Source organism: Trifolium pratense, linkage group LG7 (assembly GCF_020283565.1).
Source record: "Trifolium pratense cultivar HEN17-A07 linkage group LG7, ARS_RC_1.1, whole genome shotgun sequence".
NCBI lineage: Eukaryota > Viridiplantae > Streptophyta > Magnoliopsida > Fabales > Fabaceae > Trifolium > Trifolium pratense.
In genome coordinates this window covers 57,248,852-57,267,880 of record NC_060065.1, presented here as the reverse complement: position 1 = coordinate 57,267,880, position 19,029 = coordinate 57,248,852, and the positions used below count along the sequence as shown (strand labels likewise).

At 33.3% G+C, this 19,029-nt stretch overlaps 2 protein-coding genes and 1 long non-coding RNA gene across 6 annotated transcripts; all 3 read right to left on the bottom strand.

The window, feature by feature from the left end:
• Window positions 1-916: 916 nt before the first annotated feature.
• On the bottom strand, window positions 917-12,013 carry LOC123897163 (coatomer subunit beta'-2). Of its 4 annotated transcripts, none has more exons than XR_006804841.1 (26): window positions 11,730-11,884; window positions 11,496-11,516; window positions 11,338-11,399; window positions 11,051-11,105; window positions 10,381-10,417; window positions 9,890-10,215; window positions 9,665-9,796; window positions 8,499-8,647; window positions 8,132-8,200; window positions 7,861-8,011; window positions 7,702-7,767; window positions 7,045-7,233; window positions 6,135-6,275; window positions 5,976-6,050; window positions 5,680-5,856; window positions 5,493-5,584; window positions 5,288-5,404; window positions 4,877-4,991; window positions 4,670-4,741; window positions 4,052-4,248; window positions 3,861-3,954; window positions 3,069-3,175; window positions 2,813-2,942; window positions 2,406-2,673; window positions 1,780-1,845; window positions 917-1,261 (listed from the first exon to the last, which is right to left on the bottom strand). XR_006804841.1 is itself a non-coding variant. In XM_045947687.1 (26 exons), exons 1-25 carry the CDS (start codon window positions 11,730-11,732, stop codon window positions 1,826-1,828), a joined length of 2,736 nt encoding a protein of 911 aa, XP_045803643.1. In that variant the 5' UTR covers window positions 11,733-12,013; the 3' UTR covers window positions 917-1,261; window positions 1,780-1,825. The 4 variants fall into 4 exon arrangements, 2 of the variants coding, with proteins under 2 accessions (XP_045803643.1, XP_045803642.1); XM_045947687.1 differs by having other exon boundaries at window positions 2,535-2,673; window positions 11,730-12,013; XR_006804840.1 differs by having other exon boundaries at window positions 1,780-2,673; window positions 11,730-11,954.
• A 3,041-nt stretch (window positions 12,014-15,054) lies between these two features.
• On the bottom strand, window positions 15,055-16,964 carry LOC123897162 (cyclin-A2-2-like). Its single transcript, XM_045947685.1, has 5 exons — window positions 16,888-16,964; window positions 16,734-16,810; window positions 15,885-16,188; window positions 15,709-15,792; window positions 15,055-15,399 (listed from the first exon to the last, which is right to left on the bottom strand). The coding sequence occupies exons 2-4, from the start codon at window positions 16,799-16,801 to the stop codon at window positions 15,739-15,741; spliced, it is 426 nt and encodes a 141-aa protein (XP_045803641.1). The 5' UTR covers window positions 16,802-16,810; window positions 16,888-16,964; the 3' UTR covers window positions 15,055-15,399; window positions 15,709-15,738.
• A 117-nt stretch (window positions 16,965-17,081) lies between these two features.
• LOC123897161 lies at window positions 17,082-18,232 on the bottom strand. Its single transcript, XR_006804839.1, has 3 exons — window positions 17,711-18,232; window positions 17,296-17,379; window positions 17,082-17,199 (listed from the first exon to the last, which is right to left on the bottom strand). It is a non-coding gene; the product is annotated as an uncharacterized LOC123897161 (long non-coding RNA).
• Window positions 18,233-19,029: the final 797 nt, after the last annotated feature.

The following is a 19,029-nucleotide window of genomic DNA, read 5'->3' as shown; positions in this document are numbered from 1 at the left end:
TACACCCAAACGCTTTTTCCTTTGTTAATCCAATAAACTATAATCTATAAATTAACACGTTGACCTTGCAAAGCATGTCCTACTCAGGGGCGAGCCTTTACCATAAAGGCAACCAAGTGTTACACACGACGGCTTGGTATGTAACCAACATACTTGAAATAACCTATGCAGTCCTCACTCCTTGAGCTACCTGGCATTTTGCATTGGATTACAACTAGATCCTAATTATGTATTCCATTGTGTTCTAAAAGATAAAAAATAAAGAGTTCTATTTCTCACACCCCTTGGCATACATGCACGTCCCCGGTATTCCCAATTTACCCCCAGTGTATAAAATTATAAAACTGAAACACAGTTTGCATTCTAACCAGCGAATTTACATTCTAGGATGTAAACTAATTCACCATATAAAAATTCATTTTTGTGTCCCGTTCATCTTATAAGGCAATAATACCATAAATTAAATTGTATTAATATTGAGAGATTACATAGAATATTTGTAATTATATCTGTATCTTTTCCGAAAATCAATATTTTCCTAATCTATTTTAAGCAAATCATTGATGGTATAGAGAATATTACATTTTTTTTTTTTTGCTGTTTCTTTCTCTCCCCATTGATCATGTCAATCTCAGTAAAACTGATGCACCAAATAAGGAAGTAAATTATACACATAAAGACTAATATAAATTCACATTAAATAACAAACTGTATTTTCGAAAGCAAGAGGATTAGTTTGGTCATTTCAGGGGGTGACTGAGATATTTCAGGGGGCGAAAAGTACCATTCAAAAATAAATGCACTAGTCCATGGAAAACTTTGTTCCGCTGTTGACGTACTAAAAAGTAAATACTATTCTTGTACTGTACCGGTTGCCAAAACAGCAAAAGGTTGAAGAACATGGGAGAACATCTTGTCAACAGAAGTAACCCTGGAGAAGGGTTATTATTTTCTCTATCAACCATCCAAGTTTACAATCCAAAAATATATATATAAAAAAACAACGGGCAAGAAAAAAACTATCTAAAATTTAACCAGGCACCCAATCTCTAGTTCAACTTTTCTACATTCACAATGGCACGAATATATTGAGGTAATATTCCCAAAAAAATGTGCTATAAACTCTAGTAAATTGTAACCGACCCTAAGGATATTGTTATGCCGCAGTCAAAATGTCTAAATTCAGAGCACTAGAAAACCACAACACCAGGAAACAGAAACAACCAGTCCGCAGTATCCATTCATGGCTTTTTGAGGAAACCTGCATTAATACACTAGTAAAATTATTATGCTTGTCTTGCAAACCATCCTTATTATGCTTGTCTTGCAAACCATCCAAAAACATGCAATGCAATAGGCAAAATTAAAAAAAAAAATAACCTTATGATCATCATTATCATTATCCTAAATAAAACAGGAATTTTTATTGATTTAATCATAAAGATGAGAGAGAGTTTGACCTAAACATAATTGGGAAGTAATTTATTATTTATTATTTCCCATCACTGAATAATAATTGAAAAGATTAAAAGTTATCAAGTTGGGAAGTAATTTCCCAATTAAAACCCACCGTCAGTTTGGGAAATAATGATTTTCTTTTGAAATAACTGCATTTAATTTTAATTCCCAAACCATGGGTTACACACGCACATATTGATGACCTTAATTTGAATTTTATAAACAAAATTGTCCAAACAATCTGACTACTGATTTTCACATTTTGGTTCAGTACAGATGCAATATGATGAAGCCAAGGCAATATGGAAAGGTTAGCCAAACCTCAGATATATATCCCAGAAGCTGGAACCGACTGTCTTGATGGGACCTAGTGATGTGGTGCAAGCACTGTCAACAAAGAAGAATATTTTAGGACAGATAAATGAAATAAAAACTAAAAAGAAACAGGTTTATTGAAAAGAAGTTCATAATTGCAATCAACAATATGGCAAAGGTACATAGTATATAGCAAACAAAGTTTTCCAAGTAAATAAACAAAACAAGCTATTAATTATCTTAAAAGTTAGTAAAGCAATTAAACCGTTCAATATCAAAAGTAATTCTTAAAATTTTTAAGATAATGTACATTAGATTTTACAAGAAACATTTTACGAGAAACATTTTGTAAAATTAAATGTAAAAAAATTTGATGTTAATAAATTAGAGACGGTCGTGCAATGAGTATAAAACGGTACAAACCCCAAGCTCAAATAGTCATTAAAATCATGGAGAAAATATAGTTATGAGATTTAGTCAATTATTCATCATTGACTATGGACATTATTTTAAAATCTTCTCCCCCATTCCCAAATATACAGCCTAACTGCAGTAAACATCCAATATGCTAAAAATTGAAAGCCATTATAATTAGTAGGACTCAGAGGTGGTATAAGTAGTTATAGTAAAACCAGGTAGTTGTCAAATGGGAGTTAGAAATGGCACTTCAGAATCAATTAATCACCAGAGACAAAATTTCGATTTTCACACCACCCCAACCAATTGCTTTTAGGCTGACGGGGCTCCTTCATTATTCGTACCCCACTCTTCGTCAGCCTCGTTACCGTTGACGAGTACCGCACCATCTGTTGATTCGGCATCCACTACAACAGCCTCTTCTTGGCTTCCTTCCTCTCCATTATGTTCTTCTGCATAGTGTTCTTCATTTTGTTCAGTCAACTGCAGCAGAGCACAACAAAATAAAACAACAGTTGAATACCACGGATAAACAATTTACTGTGGTTATTTTCTGTGTAGCATAAAAACAAAACACAATATTTTGTTGTAAATTAGAATTCCTTATATATATATAGTATACCTCATGATTAGATTCTCCATTCTCAAGGGGCTCCTCCTCTTCAATCTGCATGTTTCTGAAAGCTTCAACAAGGGTAATATGTGGTTTGTCAGCATGGTTGATGTACTGCTCCGCTGGAGGGTAAACATTCCTAAAACAGAAATATCAAAATTATAGTAAGCAAACATTTCTTAGAGATATTTTGCATACAGAACACTGACACAAACTATCAAATCTGCAATTTACATGCAAGAAAATAAGGGTTCTCCACACTGACATTGTTTCTGCAGCTTTAGATTCAACAGCAAGTGCAACCTGCCAGTCTTCAAACAAATTTGGATATTCCTCAGGATCAGCCAATGATTCAGCAGCTTTTGGATTAACCTGCACTCAAATATACTCTATTTATCAACATGACAAGACTTGTTAGGGTTTAAATAAAAAAACTGCAAAGGATCTCAGCTCTTGACACAATTTTTTATGATAAAATATCGAAACCAAATGTAATTTAATGTGTATGTGTACGAATTATTGGGTATTCAACTGGAGGCATGTGCAATTATTTTAGAAATGTAAGGGGACATTGTTTCAAGTAATGTTAATTTGTTCCCGGGAATCCTATTCTTGGGTTTTATTGTTTCTGAAGTATTTATCTAACATATATAACATTCCCGGGATTTATTTGTGAGAGTGAAGTATACAGGTAAAACACATATATTTCATTCCGAGTTCATGGGAATATTGTTTTCCCAACCTTCCCTTGCATAAAATCACGGGAATGTGGTAGTTATTTCTTTCCTGGAAATTTTTTATACGAAAGAGAATTTTAACTTAGTAACAAACATGGGAATGCATATTTTCTACCCATATATTCCTGGGAATGTATTTAGATAACTTATAACTTTTTTATTCAAAAAATAATAATTATATAACCAAAAACTTTACATCAAAAAATGATGACTTGAAACTAAAATATCCTAAACAATATGGATTCCCACAATATCATGCACACACAAAAACCAGGAACTTCCATCATAAGTAAATACCGTATACCTGAATCATACATTACCTTATTGAGATCTTTTCTCCAAATTGCCACTATCTCTGGGACCTTACTTGGGAGATAGGATCGAGCCATTAAAGCTGCCTCTGGAATTCGATTACTGCAAACAGCACAACTCAGCGATAAATAATTAAATATAATTGCAGTCTGATCAATCCCCCCGCCCTTCCAGTAATGTCAGCATTCTAGAAGATTACCTTTCTATCAATAGTTGAAGGCAGTCTTCAAGTTTACCCAACATAAATAAGCAAAGGAATGCAACATTGTTCTTCCCTTGCTCCTTAGCAAGGGTTGCAAGTTTTGAAATTCCTTCAGCATCTCCGAAAGAAGAATATAGCAGTAACAACCCACTCAAATCCATTGCATGATTCAAACATTCCTCAGCCATTTGTAACTGAAAAATGGAAAATACAGTGAGCTACAACATGACAAGAGAAACACACCCAACAAGAATCATCATTAAGAATCAGTCGACCAGTTTACAGAATTACTACTAATTTTGACAAATAAAACATTTAACATCCTAATTATACACAAGAATACAAATCTAACATGCACCTGACCTAAACTTCTAACATGCAACAAACCAAGTCAAATCATAATTTGGCCAATAACTAAACCTCCGTAGTCTTTTGCACCTCAAAAGCCCCCATAAGGACTATATCCATCATGTGCACAATGCGCATGATCATGTTCAGCAGACATCATCAAGGCACTCACTTCAATACATTAGGACAAGGACATTTAGGACATAAATCAAGCTAAAGTCTTGGATAAATTACTAAAGTTTAAGAATTAAATCATATAAAAAACACCTTTCCAGAAGACATAGCTAATTCTCCCAGCTGCTTCCATTTAGACTCACTCTGCACCTCTAGTGCAATGCCCTGCAAGGAAAGAGAATAAATATTATATATGATATAAAATGACAAATCAAACTCAGAGATGAAGTTATTAGATACATAAGCTAACAACTTTTACTAGAGACGCAATAGCTCCCTACAGACATTACATGAACATACCTTTGCAACTTCTAATCTCCCAAGCTGTATTGCTAGATCAAATCTGTAGTCAGGGTCTGTAGCTACTTCAAGAGCATCCTCTATCATCCCCCGTGATTCCAGGAATCGAGCAACACTAACATAAAATCAAGTATTTCAATGAGGATATGGATAACATCTGGCCAAAAAAAGATTAACTTCGATTTCCTAACAGGTTGAAATATTGTAACCACGCTTGCTTCGACAAAATAATAAATAGAGGGGAATGGCATATACTAATACTAATACATGAACATTATCTAGATATTTAGAAATTTTGTTAAGCCCAGATGTGTTACCGATAACATTTACTTTACATAATTATCATATTTCCGCATGATGAAAAGAAACTACTTATTATCGTATAGTAATAAAATACAAGACAACTGCTACCTGTTATGATGCTCTTTAGGAATTGATGGTAGAACTTCATTAGCCCTTTCCAAATCACCGCGCATCACAAGTGTCTTGTACTCTATCAAACTCAAAAGCAGTGTGTATCCCACAACACTGAGAGAAACAATCAATAAAAATAAACAAATAGGTAAGATAACTGCAACTGGATACTTCAATAAATCGAGACAAACAGTCCACTTACTTAAATTCTTTGTCAATCAAAAACACCCGACTTTGGTTTGCAAGATATCCCAACAAGTACATAGGGCGGTCCAAATGGAACATTGTAGTCACCTAAATTCATAATGTTGCAACAATAGATTTCATATGTTCCAGTATTTTAATAAAAAGTATGCATTTTTTCTGATAGAAGGAACACAAGTTAATACCTCTCCGCCAACACAGTAATTAAGTCTCCAAGAGGAATTGTTGTAGATAAAGCAATCCCCAACCCAGATACCTGTCCTTACACGTTCATTCATTTCATGAAGAAGCTCAAAAGCATCTTCAACACCTTCCTCATCTACGGGTCTACCACTATCTATATGTGACGCAACAACATCACGCTGCACCAATGGAAATCAAAATGATTACAGTGCTCGTCAGTAAATATCAATCAAATATCCACTCAGCAAAAGCAAGCCAAAAACTATAAGAAAAGGATGAAGTTCTCAAGAATCCTCACATTGTACTTCAGGATGTAGAATGATGTATCACTAGCAATTGTTACTAGGTCACCACTATCAGCCCAGTAGAGGTTCTGACGCATTAACAAAATTAAATCAGACACTGAAAAAGAATGGAGTAAAAGTAGAACTAGATGTCACCTAATTAAAGCACTTACTTTCACATTGACATCAATGCGGTAAATCAACCTGCATTCAGACCAATCATAGAAGCAGATGAAATCATTTGAACATATTGCCAGTAAAGTGCCACCAAATATTCGTTCGGCTGAAAATGTCGGTCGGACACTCTTCTTTTCCTGAAATACCCATTATTTAAACTCCTATTAAATCTTCCCTGGAACATTTTTTCATTAGAAAAGCTATAACAATCAGAATACAATTTTTGTGCAATGCCAGAGTGAGAATCAAGCCAGGCAATAAAGACAAATGAAATGTAAAGATGCATTGTTATTTGATTAGGAGCATAGTTGTCAATTGCGTCTATAAGGAAAGTTAATAGCTAAGCTTGCATATTATTCTTATTTCACGCTTCTTGTCATAAACAGCATGATGATATGATCCAACAAAGAGAGCAGTAATTTAATATAAAAACAGTATGATGATATGATCCTTGTCAATATTGCTATATAAGTGAGATATCAGTCCAGGAACAGATCTATATAGCTATGGAAAAGAGAAAAGTAATAGAAAAAAGAATGACAGAGATCCATCAGCACTTTCAGGGGACTGCTTCCTCCCTACCCAAAGGCCCACATTTCCTTACTCAATGACTGAATCCACTAGGTTCCTCCTCTCCAGTTTATCCTTGCTCTCCCATGTCTGCTACCCTTTCCCACACCCCTTACCACATGTAGAGCCTAATTCTCCTTTTTTCCCTTTGCCTCTCAATCCTCTCCTAATTTATTTCGTCATATAACTTCATTAACCATGGGGTGCCTACTGCCTAACACAATAAAAAATGGTAGGATCTAGTACAAGATCATAGGGGAATTTAATGGTTCTCATCACCATTTTCATTAAACTTATTACAGAAAAAGATAAATAAAATTCATCAAAAGTGCAAACCTGGAAACTTTTGCTGAAAATTTTAATTTTTGAAGTACTTTCTCTGACGGCATATTCTCCATCCGTAGACCAAGCAAACTCTAGCGCTGAACCAAATGACCTATTTCTCCATGCCAATGCAGTGTATATAATATACTCACCATCTCCACATACAACAACGAACCTTCCATTAGGATTGTGCTTTAAATTCTGCATAAATTAGCTCAACAGTCAGCCACCCACACATGAAGTGATGAAACAACCAACTACTACTGAAAATTGAACCAGCAGTGAGGGCTATTACTATTATTTTTCAAAACTCACTATTACTATTATTTTAAAACTCACTTCTCTGAGTATAGATTGGTGATTAGTCAGATTACAAACTTAGTGCCTACCAACTAATTTGGTTACTTGACATGTTTATATTTCAACAAATATCTAAGTCATACAAAAAACAGAAGTCCCTGCAACTGCATTTAATTTTGGAAATTCAATGTAAATTAACAGAACATAAGAAAATCTATAACCAGGTCATATACTGCATAATAACGTCATGAATATGCAAAATGACTGATTTGCTAAATAATGTACATAATATAATGAAAGCATAAATGATAAAAACAGAGAAGCCATGCAAAAGAATGATGCATAATATTGAGAAGGAAATTGACTTACTTGTGGGTAAAGATCACAAGTGCCCAGCTCCTTAACAGCCAAAGGCAACCTTTCTCCATCAGCAACCTAAAAAACACAGTACTTGCATATGTCACTAAAAAAAGAGCTTTACACTTCTTGCTCACATATCACAAGCAAGGGGTATAAATGAGCCTATACCTCCAAATCTGCTCCTATGCTCTTTATATTGACAGTCTGAATTTCATTATGTTTAGCCCAAATAATTTTTCCACTGTTGTCCATGCTAGCTACAGGTACTTCTCGACCAAGTTTGACCATAATTGTTCCTTCGTCATATCCAATCACAACCCTGCATGAAAGATGTAATGGTAATTAACCTAATGATACTATTTCCCACTCAAAATTATTCAAGGGCCTAAAATATGATATTAATAAATTACTTGCAGAAATACTATACAAAAATACTCACCGACGTGAACTCTTCATGTATCCAATAGCCCAAACTCTTTCAAGACCATAGTTCAATGTATTCTCAAGCCTACACACAGATTGAACAACCAAAAAACGTTGAAATGGGTGAGTTAGTATTACATGAATTCAGAAGGAGACAGACAATATAGGACAGTTCATTTTCATATTTAGTGCTATCTAAACTCTAAACCAAAATCTAGGGCATTACAGTAACCAAAATAAACCTTTCATGTAATATAACAATAGAAACAGCAAAAAAAGAAACATAGTAGATTAATAGTTCAATTTGTGATAAAACAAGAGGAATATGCCAAACAGAATATACATAAAGCTCAGAACTCAGTAATCTGGGCATAAAAAATTACCTATAAGTTGTTGAGTGCCATATGCGCACTGTACCGTCCTCAGAACCAGTAATTATTATAGGAAGTTCAGGATGAAAGCATACAGCAGAAACATTGTGTGTGTGACCATCCAGGGTCTGGACACAACTTTTAGTCTGATAATCCCACACCTGCTCAATAGATTTATAGATGTCATTGCTATATATATGTGTGTGTGTGTATATATATATATATATATATATATAGAGAGAGAGAGAGAGAGAGAGAGAGAGAGAGATACAGACATAAATGTATATATAGAAATATAGAATGTATCAGGTGAGAACTATTGTTTATTGTAAGAAACAAGAGCTATTAATTACAACCGTTGGATCACAATCAATGCACCAGATTAAAAAATATAATTCGAAATTTTATGTGACCATATCTTAACTGTCTCCACTGTATTCTACCTTTGTGTGCATCCTCCCCTTCCGATCCCCACCCATCTCACAGTTTCGTCGTCTTCTAGATCTCACCGCTGTGAATCGTTGACTCCAAATTTCTCTGAACAACATGAGCTATTCTAAGTTCCCTAACTGGATTCTAAAATTATGTATGCTAATCACATCATCAAAAAAATTTCCCTCTTCGGTTATTGCTGCGTAATCAGATTCAATTTTTTCTCAAAGCTTCTGTCTTTCGCCATTGAAGCTTCCATGAGTCTTTATGCGCACCTTTTCTTTTGACTTACATTTATTTCGAATTTTAACATACCCACAGATTAAATGGTTTGACTGGAATAAGTGTCTTAGTTGGAGAAGGCAACAATTTTTTTTCAGACTTTGAAAGAAAAAAGTTGGTGATTTAAAAGATGGGGATTTTTGTTGCAGACTCGCTATTTATTCATTCTAATATGCCAATGCAGCATGTAAGCTTAGTTTTTCCACAAAGTCAAATAGAGACTTCGTATCCGTAAATACATATTTTTTCACTCCAGAAGTATCTAGCTGGATAAGGAAGTAAGAAGAAGATCCCTGTGTTAAAGTTGGCACAAGGAATATTAAGTGGAAGTAGCATTGCTCATGTGACCCATTAACTGAGTTTTTTAAATCTTGACCATTGATTGTAATCCAACGGTTCTTATGCTTTCTGATGAAAACACATACAATAAACACAAAAAGTGAAAACAGTGATTTAAGCAAAACCTTTGCAGTGTGATCGTCAGAACCGGTTATTAGATAGGGTTTGTCACCGCCTGTAAAGTAATCAACGCAATTCACTCCTTTCTGGTGAGCATCCAATGTAAAATTAGGATCAGGAGAGCCAAGATTCCAAATCTGAAATAGAAGATAATAGGTGCACCAATGCATTACTACGAGTATGAGCATAGAAATAACTTAAAAGAACTGGCAACAAGAACACAGATATACCTTTATAGTACGATCAAGAGATGCACTGGCAAAGGTATTTGTGTCTTTAGGATTAAATGTCACTTGCATAACATAATGAGAATGTCCTTCAAATATCTGGGTACAAATCCAGCCTTTTTCCCAATCCCAAAGCTTTATGAGCATATCATCAGATGATGATAGAACATAAGGAAGGGTGGGATGAACTGCCACACACCTAATGTAATCTGTATGTGCTTCAAATACTTTGACTTTATCCATTGTATTGTAATTATATACACGAATAAACATATCATCAGCTCCAGCAACAACCCACTGTTTGCGTGCAACAAACTTGGCTGATCTAACTGCAAAATCATGTTATAAAAGTGCCCCAGTTATCTTCAGAGTAAGGATATATAAGTAAAAGTATGTCTTCAAGCAAATGCATGACGAGCTTTCAAGCAAAAAATACATCAAGGATTCAAAAGGAAGACATGCAAACGGACAGATAAAAAAAAAGATTCATATACCTGGTAACTCAGTGACCTCGAAAGATTTGGCCATGGTCTGAAATAGCATAAAAAAATATTAGTTCCGATTGATTACAAAAGCAAGATTTGTGAAGAATTTTAATTAAAAAACAGGAGTCACAAGCTATCATCTCTTAATACCAATCTACAAATTAAGATATATGACAAATTTACTATCCCAGTATACAGACTAAAAAGACTGTAAATTTATGTAAAGCAATATTTTTACTAGCATTTCTTTGGAAACTCTGAAAGGGACATTGGTCATTTTGTGGCAACTATGTATTTGAATTGATGAAACAACTCCAAATATCATCTACTTTGAATATTAAATATGATAATTTTAGCAATGCTTCAACATAAAAGATCACCAAAATAACCCTCTTATGCAACAACTACAAATTTACTTGTTAATATTGTTCAATCAATCATATAGCTGCTTGAAATTTGTAGGAAACCATGAATAAATAGGTCCCTCCACTCGTGAATAAGCAGCTCATAATATTTAGGCACCATGAAAAAGGTGGCTTGTTTAAATATCAATCAACAAACACCCGTGTCTGACTTGGGTGCCAATATATAAGTATCCACAGTTGCATTTCTAAATTGGGATAAACTTCATTTGTAACACCATCCAACATCATAATTTTATGAACAATCAATCACATACCTGAGATTGGTAGTTCCAGATACAGACTGTTCCAGAGTATAAACTTGCCAGAATCCTGCATTAACAAAAAATAACACAGAGTAATTAAAATTTCATTTAAAAACATCAATAGTATAGTAGCATCATATATTCCTAATCCTAATAAACCATCATTGTAGAACCCAGGCACACTTTACTTTACATATCTAATGATGAAAACAATTACAAATATTCCTAATCATAAAGTTAACCACAGATCATAAATTAATTTCAGAAACTAAACAACACAGCAAAATGCAAAGCATTACCATGGTTCTGTTGGATGTAGATCCACACATTTCACTCTTTCTGATCTCTGCGCAAGCTTTCGCTGATCAAAGATTACGAAAACACATTAGCTTAATCCACACTAACCTTATCTAATATCAACAAATAAACATTGATTCAAAATTGAAACCATCCATACCTTGATTTCGAGTCTGAGAGGCTACAAATACAAGTAACAAACAAAAAACGAGTCAGTTACACAGTTACACATTAGATCTCATTGAAATTGAAATCATAAAAGCTAGCTAAGAGAATTAAGAATCTCGCATTTGAATTTCGAATTACGAATGAAATATTGAAATCGATTTGAGTTTGGATCAGATCTAAGGTTGTTAAGAATGCAGAATCGATAGATCGGAGAAGAAGATTATACCATTGTTGTGGAATTGAGATTGAACTAGCCTCTGTAGAGATCAATCGTCGGAGATCGGAAACTGAATTCTCCGATGAGGTCAGTGAATGGGGAGAAAAGTGTTTTTTGGTTTGAGAGATCAGAGTGTAAATACAATGGGGAAGGTGATGAAAGATTTGTAGTTAAAGTGAGATTACTAAAATGCCACTGGATCTATAATCGTGTGGGGTAATGTTCATACGTAGATCTGTGACTGTGATGGATCCAACGAAAGTTGTCTAATTTATATACACACTGTTCATAACAATTGTAAAGTTGTCTAAGATGCACACTGTTCATAATCATAACAATTGTAAAGTAGAAAATTTAATTGGATTTAATTTATGGGTCTCGTTAACATGTGCCCTAAGGGCACATGTTAAGATATACCAAAATAGAAATTTAACATTTAATGATACAAGAAATTTAATGCTTCAAAAGTCAAAATGCACAAATTAGCATTTAATAATTTCTATTTTTACTTCCTTAACATGTGCCTTAAGGGCACAAGTTAACATTATCCTTAATTTATATACACTCACGGTGTTAAATAATGAGTTTAATTGATATGCACCGACGGTGTAAAATAGTTTTGCACAATCGTCCAATAAATAACCATTATTTTGCCATGTCATATCAAGAAAGTGGGGTGGAGTGGGGTGATGTGGCGGAAAACATGGTTGATATTGGTTGACAGTGTAAAATTATTTTACACCGTCGGTGCATATCAATTAAATCCTTAAATAATTGGATTTAATGTTTTCCGTCACATCACTCCATTTTACCTCACTTCTTTGATATGATATGACAAAATAATGGTTGATTATTGAACGATCGTGTAAAATTATTTTATACTGTCGGTACATATTAATTAAACTCAATTTAATTTATGTACAATTGTGCGCAAAAAAATATTTTAATTTGTGAAAAAATAAAGAAATTGTCGCATGTGTTTTTTTCTTCTTATTATTTTTCTCTAAATTGTTGATGATATTCATACATATTAAAAAGAAGTTAAGGTACGCTACAATATTTACACTTCATGCATCAAAATAGTCGCAATAAACAATGAACGGTTCAACATAATTTTATTTTTTTCATCACTAGTTGAATCTCGTTCGGGAGTTAGTTTTGACATCAAGTGATTTCAGCCACCTCCCGATCGCAGTTGCGGGGATCGAATCGCGCGCGGTCCTCCCTCACCTTAATTTTTCTAAAAATATCGTATTATGTACCGGTATCCGGGTTTTTTTTTTGTCGAGTAGCACATTAAACTGTTTTTTATTTTCCTTTTGTTTATATAAATATAAAATCTTCAAAATATATTTGGACATATAATTCTCAGCACATTAAACTCTTTTTTTTTTCTTCATATTTTAGTATATCTTTTATATTTTATTTAAAAATCTTCACAAAAACAATTATAGATTGACTCGGATTATATATATATATACACACGCGTGTTTATACAATCGTCCTCCCAAATCTCAATTTTGTTTGTTTGAATTGAGTGTTTCTTTGTTTGCAAGAAATCGTTTTTGCTTGATGAATACTCCCATGATGGTTAAAGAAGCGAAGCAAAGTTCAACTGGTAAAGAATTGGAGCAAACTTCAATTCGGCTTAGTAAACTATCAGTAATAGTAGAAGAAGGCAGCAACAACAACAATGATGATGATGAGGAGTTGTTGAAGACTCCCACAGGTCCAGAACACAAAATTCCACCGCCTCTTCAATGTCCCGGTGCACCACCCGGACCCAAGAATAGGTATATATCTTCGACCCAGCGTCGCCGTCGCCAAGATTCATAGTGCTCAAATTTAGAGGTCCTTCGATGAAAGCACCTTCTCCTAATGAAAATTGATTTGATTTAATTTTGTTCTTTGGTGAAAGAAAGCTTATCTTAGTAAAATTTTGATGTTTCAATAATAATAATGTTTTATTTCATTTTGTGTAACCCTCGGTCCCTTTGTTGATTATGTTTTAGTTTTAGGTACCGTTTGACTGATTTATTTTTGAGCTTATGCAAACAGTTTATCTAATATAAATTAGATTTTATGCTGGTATTTTATAAGTTTACACCTGTCAAAATTATATTTTTATAAATTATAATAATACATAAAAATTGCATAATATATTTTTATAAATTATAATAATACATAAAAATTGCATAAGGTGTTTGCGTAAGCTCAAAAATAAGCTAGGCCAAACGGACCCTTAAACATAGATGATTCAAGCTTGTTAAGTGAATCAATAAAATCTCGTTACATCCGTCTTTATAAGTGTAAACTTTACTCCCAAGTTTATTTTGGAGTTTTATTATGTGTTTGTAAGATTTTACCAGGGTTGTTACAAAATTTGAGGATAAATTTTATTGTTAATTTGTTAGTTAGAACATCATTGAGAATATCTTGATAAAAGTTAAGTTTTTTTTTTTTTTTTTTGATAAAAAAAAGTTAAGTTTTTTACTCTAAAAGAAAAAGTAGTAATCGTTTCAATGAACGTAGTTCAGTTGATACTTGGTAGAGACATCCGTACACTTCACTTATTCACCTTAGTTGATAGGGACATCATATAGTAATAACTCATAACATTTATAACTAATAACATGTATTAGTTATTTTAAAACTTTTATCGGCTAAAGTTAAATGGTCAAAACAGCTATTTTAAAATCAGAGGCTAAAATTGCAAGTTTCTGATAGTTAGATGGCCGAAATTGCATTTTGACATATATATATATATATATATATAACAAAAGGTTTCATTACATAGTATATCTAATAATCATGTTAACATGTGTGAAGTATTAATCCTTCTTTACATTGATTAATTTCTACCTAGAAACTTGAAGGTAAAGAAGATAATAGTTCAATCTCAAGTAATTTTTTTTCCCTATTACAAGATCTAGAAATTGACAACAGTAACACATTATGTGGAAACAAATTGACTTTTGAGAGTAAACTCTAAGAAATTTTCCTTGAAGATGATGTTTTTAATGGAAACACCGAAATACACGCTAAAAAATCAATACTCTCCTTACCTATAAATAATTTCCCAAACATTTCCTCAAAAGTTTATATAACTAACCTTATATAAGCGTGTGACATTAATAAAGCCTAATTAGTTATTCTCAACCAGGGAACAGACGATACATTACTCCATTACACCTTGCTTCCAAGTATGGTTGCATTGAAATGGTGTCGGAGATTGTTAGCCAATGCCGAGGTAGGTTATAGCGTTAAAAATTAGACGGTTAATAGATAGAGTAACTTAATACTGTAGTAACAATTGAGATACCTAGAGGACATAAATTGCGCAATTTGGAACCTAAGAACTAAAATTAGTACAATGTTAATATCTATGACCAAAAATGAAATTAAACTCCAGTTATGTTCATGGTCTATTTCATGGTCCACAATTGAAGCAGCCATGAAATCAAATTTATACAAATCATATATGTCCAAAGTACAAATCATCTCACAAGTAAACAAGAATCCCACCACAAGATCATGCATATATACAAAAAAAAAAGAAAAAAAAAAAGAAGAATGAATTCACTGCACTATCATTATATCATATCAGGGACCCATCCTTGCACTCCTTGTCAGAACATTCATCCAACTCCTCTGAAAATAATGCAGCTACATTTTGGAACTGAAACAAAAAAAAAACATATTATGAACTTCATAAAAATCTATACTATGATCTTTGTCCATACTCTCTACTATAAGTTCCCAAATATTTCCTCAAAAGTTTATATAACTAACCTTATATAAGTGTGTCATATTAATAAAGCCTAACTAGTTATTGTCAACCAGAGAACAGATGATATCTTAAGTACTCTATTACACAGTATGGTTGCATTGAAATGGTGTCAGAGGTTGTTAAATTATGCAGAGGTAGGTTATAGCGTTAAAAATTAGACAGTTAATAGACAGAGGAACTTAGCAACAGTTGAGATACCTAGAGGACATAAATTGCGCATACTCCTTGTCAGAACATTGTATCATCCAAGTCCTTTGAAGATAATGCAGCAACATTTTGGAACTGAAACAAAAAAGAAAATAATTATGAACTTCATAAAAATTACTACAAAAAAACCATGGATAAAAAAACATAAAGCACTCTTTCTTTCATACCTTGGGTTCTGAATACTTATTGCGGATTGTGGTACAAACATTGCCCTCAATTTGCTGCTGAAGAGCTTGAAGATAAAAAACAATATTTTTCAATTCACATGACTCGTAAGTAGTGAATTTCTGGAGAGATTCGTCCCAAGGATGCCGTGTAGGGTCTAATGTCCACCGTGCAAGAAACAAGGCGGATGCAGCCACCTTTGAAGGGAGGTAAGGTACGAATTTCTGACTCATGAGTGATAACTCGGCAAGAAAAGAGGACATGCACTGCAACTTGGTGGAAGCTCTTGCTACAACAAGAAACATCCTGTGAAAAAACCATTTTTAGTGGTTAACTTTTAGCTTAGTAGATTTTAAGCTAGAAAGAAAAGGATGTGTAGAAAATCAACTTTCAAGTTCAACTCAAGTTGAACTGTATGTCAACTTAATTTGAGACCTTTTGAATGGTTAAAAATGGAATGAGTGTGTTTTGGTTTGCAATTTTTAATTTTGTTTATATTATCTCAGTTTCAAATTATTTGTACAAAAATTGAACTCTCAGGGATTATAGGAATATAATGAACAGAGAAAGTTTCTACTAGTTCCATACTGTGCCTAAACTGCTTGTGCAATAGTGTTGCGCGCCCTTGCCAAGCATCGAAAATTAGAGTAAAAAAAGGCTTGACACAATGGAGAAACTAAAAACATTCCCTAATATCATTAAGGACATAGACCTTTAGGAAAAATGATGAATTTTGTGTCATCTAAAAATACACTTTCATACAAAATATTTTGAAACTGTTTGTATTTTTTAATTTAGAAATAGCAAAAACATCACCAAATTACATGGTAGAAAAAAAAGTTCAATAATACCTCAAAAATGTATTTGTGGTAGGATCAACCAAATGACGCCCTACACATTTGAAAACTTGCTTCTCCATGTCTATTATCTGTGCATCAACTTGCATAATTCATTAATATGCATAAACTAAGTGAGATCTAGATTATGGCTAAAAGAGAGACTCACCTGCTCTTTTCGGCATGCTTCTTCTGTATCGAGGCAGAAACTTTGAATAGGCGGCCGCAACTCTCCAAGTTCTTCGTATTTCCTTTAATAAAACAAAATCAAGGTATTAATTTTAGAAGAAAAATCAAAATTACTAAGTACATATCAGAGAATATGATATTCGTTTAAGAACATACCATGCAATATGCAAACATGCGGCGCATATAGAAGTTGGAATCTTCCTACTACAAGGTAATTTTCTGAAAAAAACCAGTCTACCAGATTTACACTGCTGTAAAGTGTATTTGTTTGGAGTTTAGATTGAACACACATCTGAAATAAAATAAAATAAAATTCAATATATCTGTTAATTGAACAACACTTAGTAGTTTTATTACATATCGAAATATTAGAAAGTGTAATGCAAACCTCTACAAGCCAGTCAATAAGGATCACACGATCCTCTGGAGTTAAACCTTCCATTTCCAGGGGGTTTCGAACAGGCCGTGATTTCTGAAGAAAAAATAAATTTAAACTATGATGCCAAGTTTTTGATTTGTAAATATGACAATTCACAAAGACAATGATAGTAAAAGAATTTTCCAGTACTACATGACTGCAGGAAACAAAATTCAATGACAAATCTAACTTTTCCAATCGATCACAAAATGTTGATCGATCCGACGAAAGAATAACCATCAAAATAAAAATAGACAGACTCACATAATAATCATACTAATTAATAATTATGATGGCATATACATAGCCTGGTGCACAAAAGTTGATCCAAACCATATAATATAAGTCCATTAAAATTAAATGACTAAAGAAAGGTTATGTATACCTCAGCTTTATGACAGTTACCAAATATTACGAAAGCAGATTCGCGCCATAGTAGACTATCATCATCGGCAACTATATCATCATCAGCAGCAACTATATCATCAGCAGCAGCGACTATATGTGTTAATAGCTTGTGATTGATCGTGCGGTAGTTAGCGTATTGTGTGCACCCGCACGTTACAGCGTTACACTGTACCTTATACACCCCAAAAACCCTACAGAAACTACGGAGGTTTGTCTACTGCTGCTTCAACGATCAATCACAATACCCTCTGTCTCTGCTTCCCAACAACAACAACAACGATGGCGGCCGCTGAGGATATCCATGGAGAAGCTATTGAAAAGTTGAAGCAAATTCTTTTTGGTGGCAACAATTACTGATATCTTTTCCTTTCGTTGGAAAACTAGTATAATTATAAATAAAATTTTCATTCATAATTCTCTTACTTGTTCTGTGCATTGGGGCTTAGGGCCTATAATATTTTGAATTGGGGTTTCTTATTTTGAGATATTGAGTGTTTTGAATTGGGTTCCTTTTTTTTTTTTTTGTTCTAAAATTTTGTGTGATTATGCAGTGTCTGACAAAATGATGATGATAAACGGACGACTTCGTTGCATAAGGAGGATCATGGATATTCCCCCACGTCACCCGGAGCTGATCGTTGGAGATGAGTTTGGATTACTTCCTTCTCTTGCAGAGGTAGAGCGTCACGATCAGAATCATATGAACCTAGACGGAAATTACATTCTTGGAGCACCACACATAGATGATGATGCAGAGGATTTCTTGTTTTCATACTTTGAAGAGCCATGGTTACCTACTGCCCCAACCAGGGTCGACTGCGTGAGTACTTTCATTACTTTTAATTAATTAATTAATTTGGCGTATACAGTAACCTGGAGCAGGGGTTCTGACTATTTTACTTCAAGAAATATTTTGCTTCAAAATGTCTCTTATATTCTAGTTAGTAATTATTTTTATGAATGAGCAAGTTTTAGTCAGAACAACGTAAATTAAGTTAGTTTTAAAAAATAAAAATAGAAAATATTTTAACAAAAAAGATGATCTAAAGGTAAATTCATCTATAAAAATGTTCTAAAAAATTTTATAGGTAGGTTAGTACCTTGCAAATATATATATATATATATATATATATATATATATATATATATAATACCTTATTGATTGTATACGGGCTCGTTTGAAATAACTTATTTTTGAGTTTATGCAAAATAACTTATATAAAATAAATAATTTTTTATACATTATTCTAAGTTTGTCAAGGTAGTTTATGAAAAAAATAGTTTATAAAAATATAT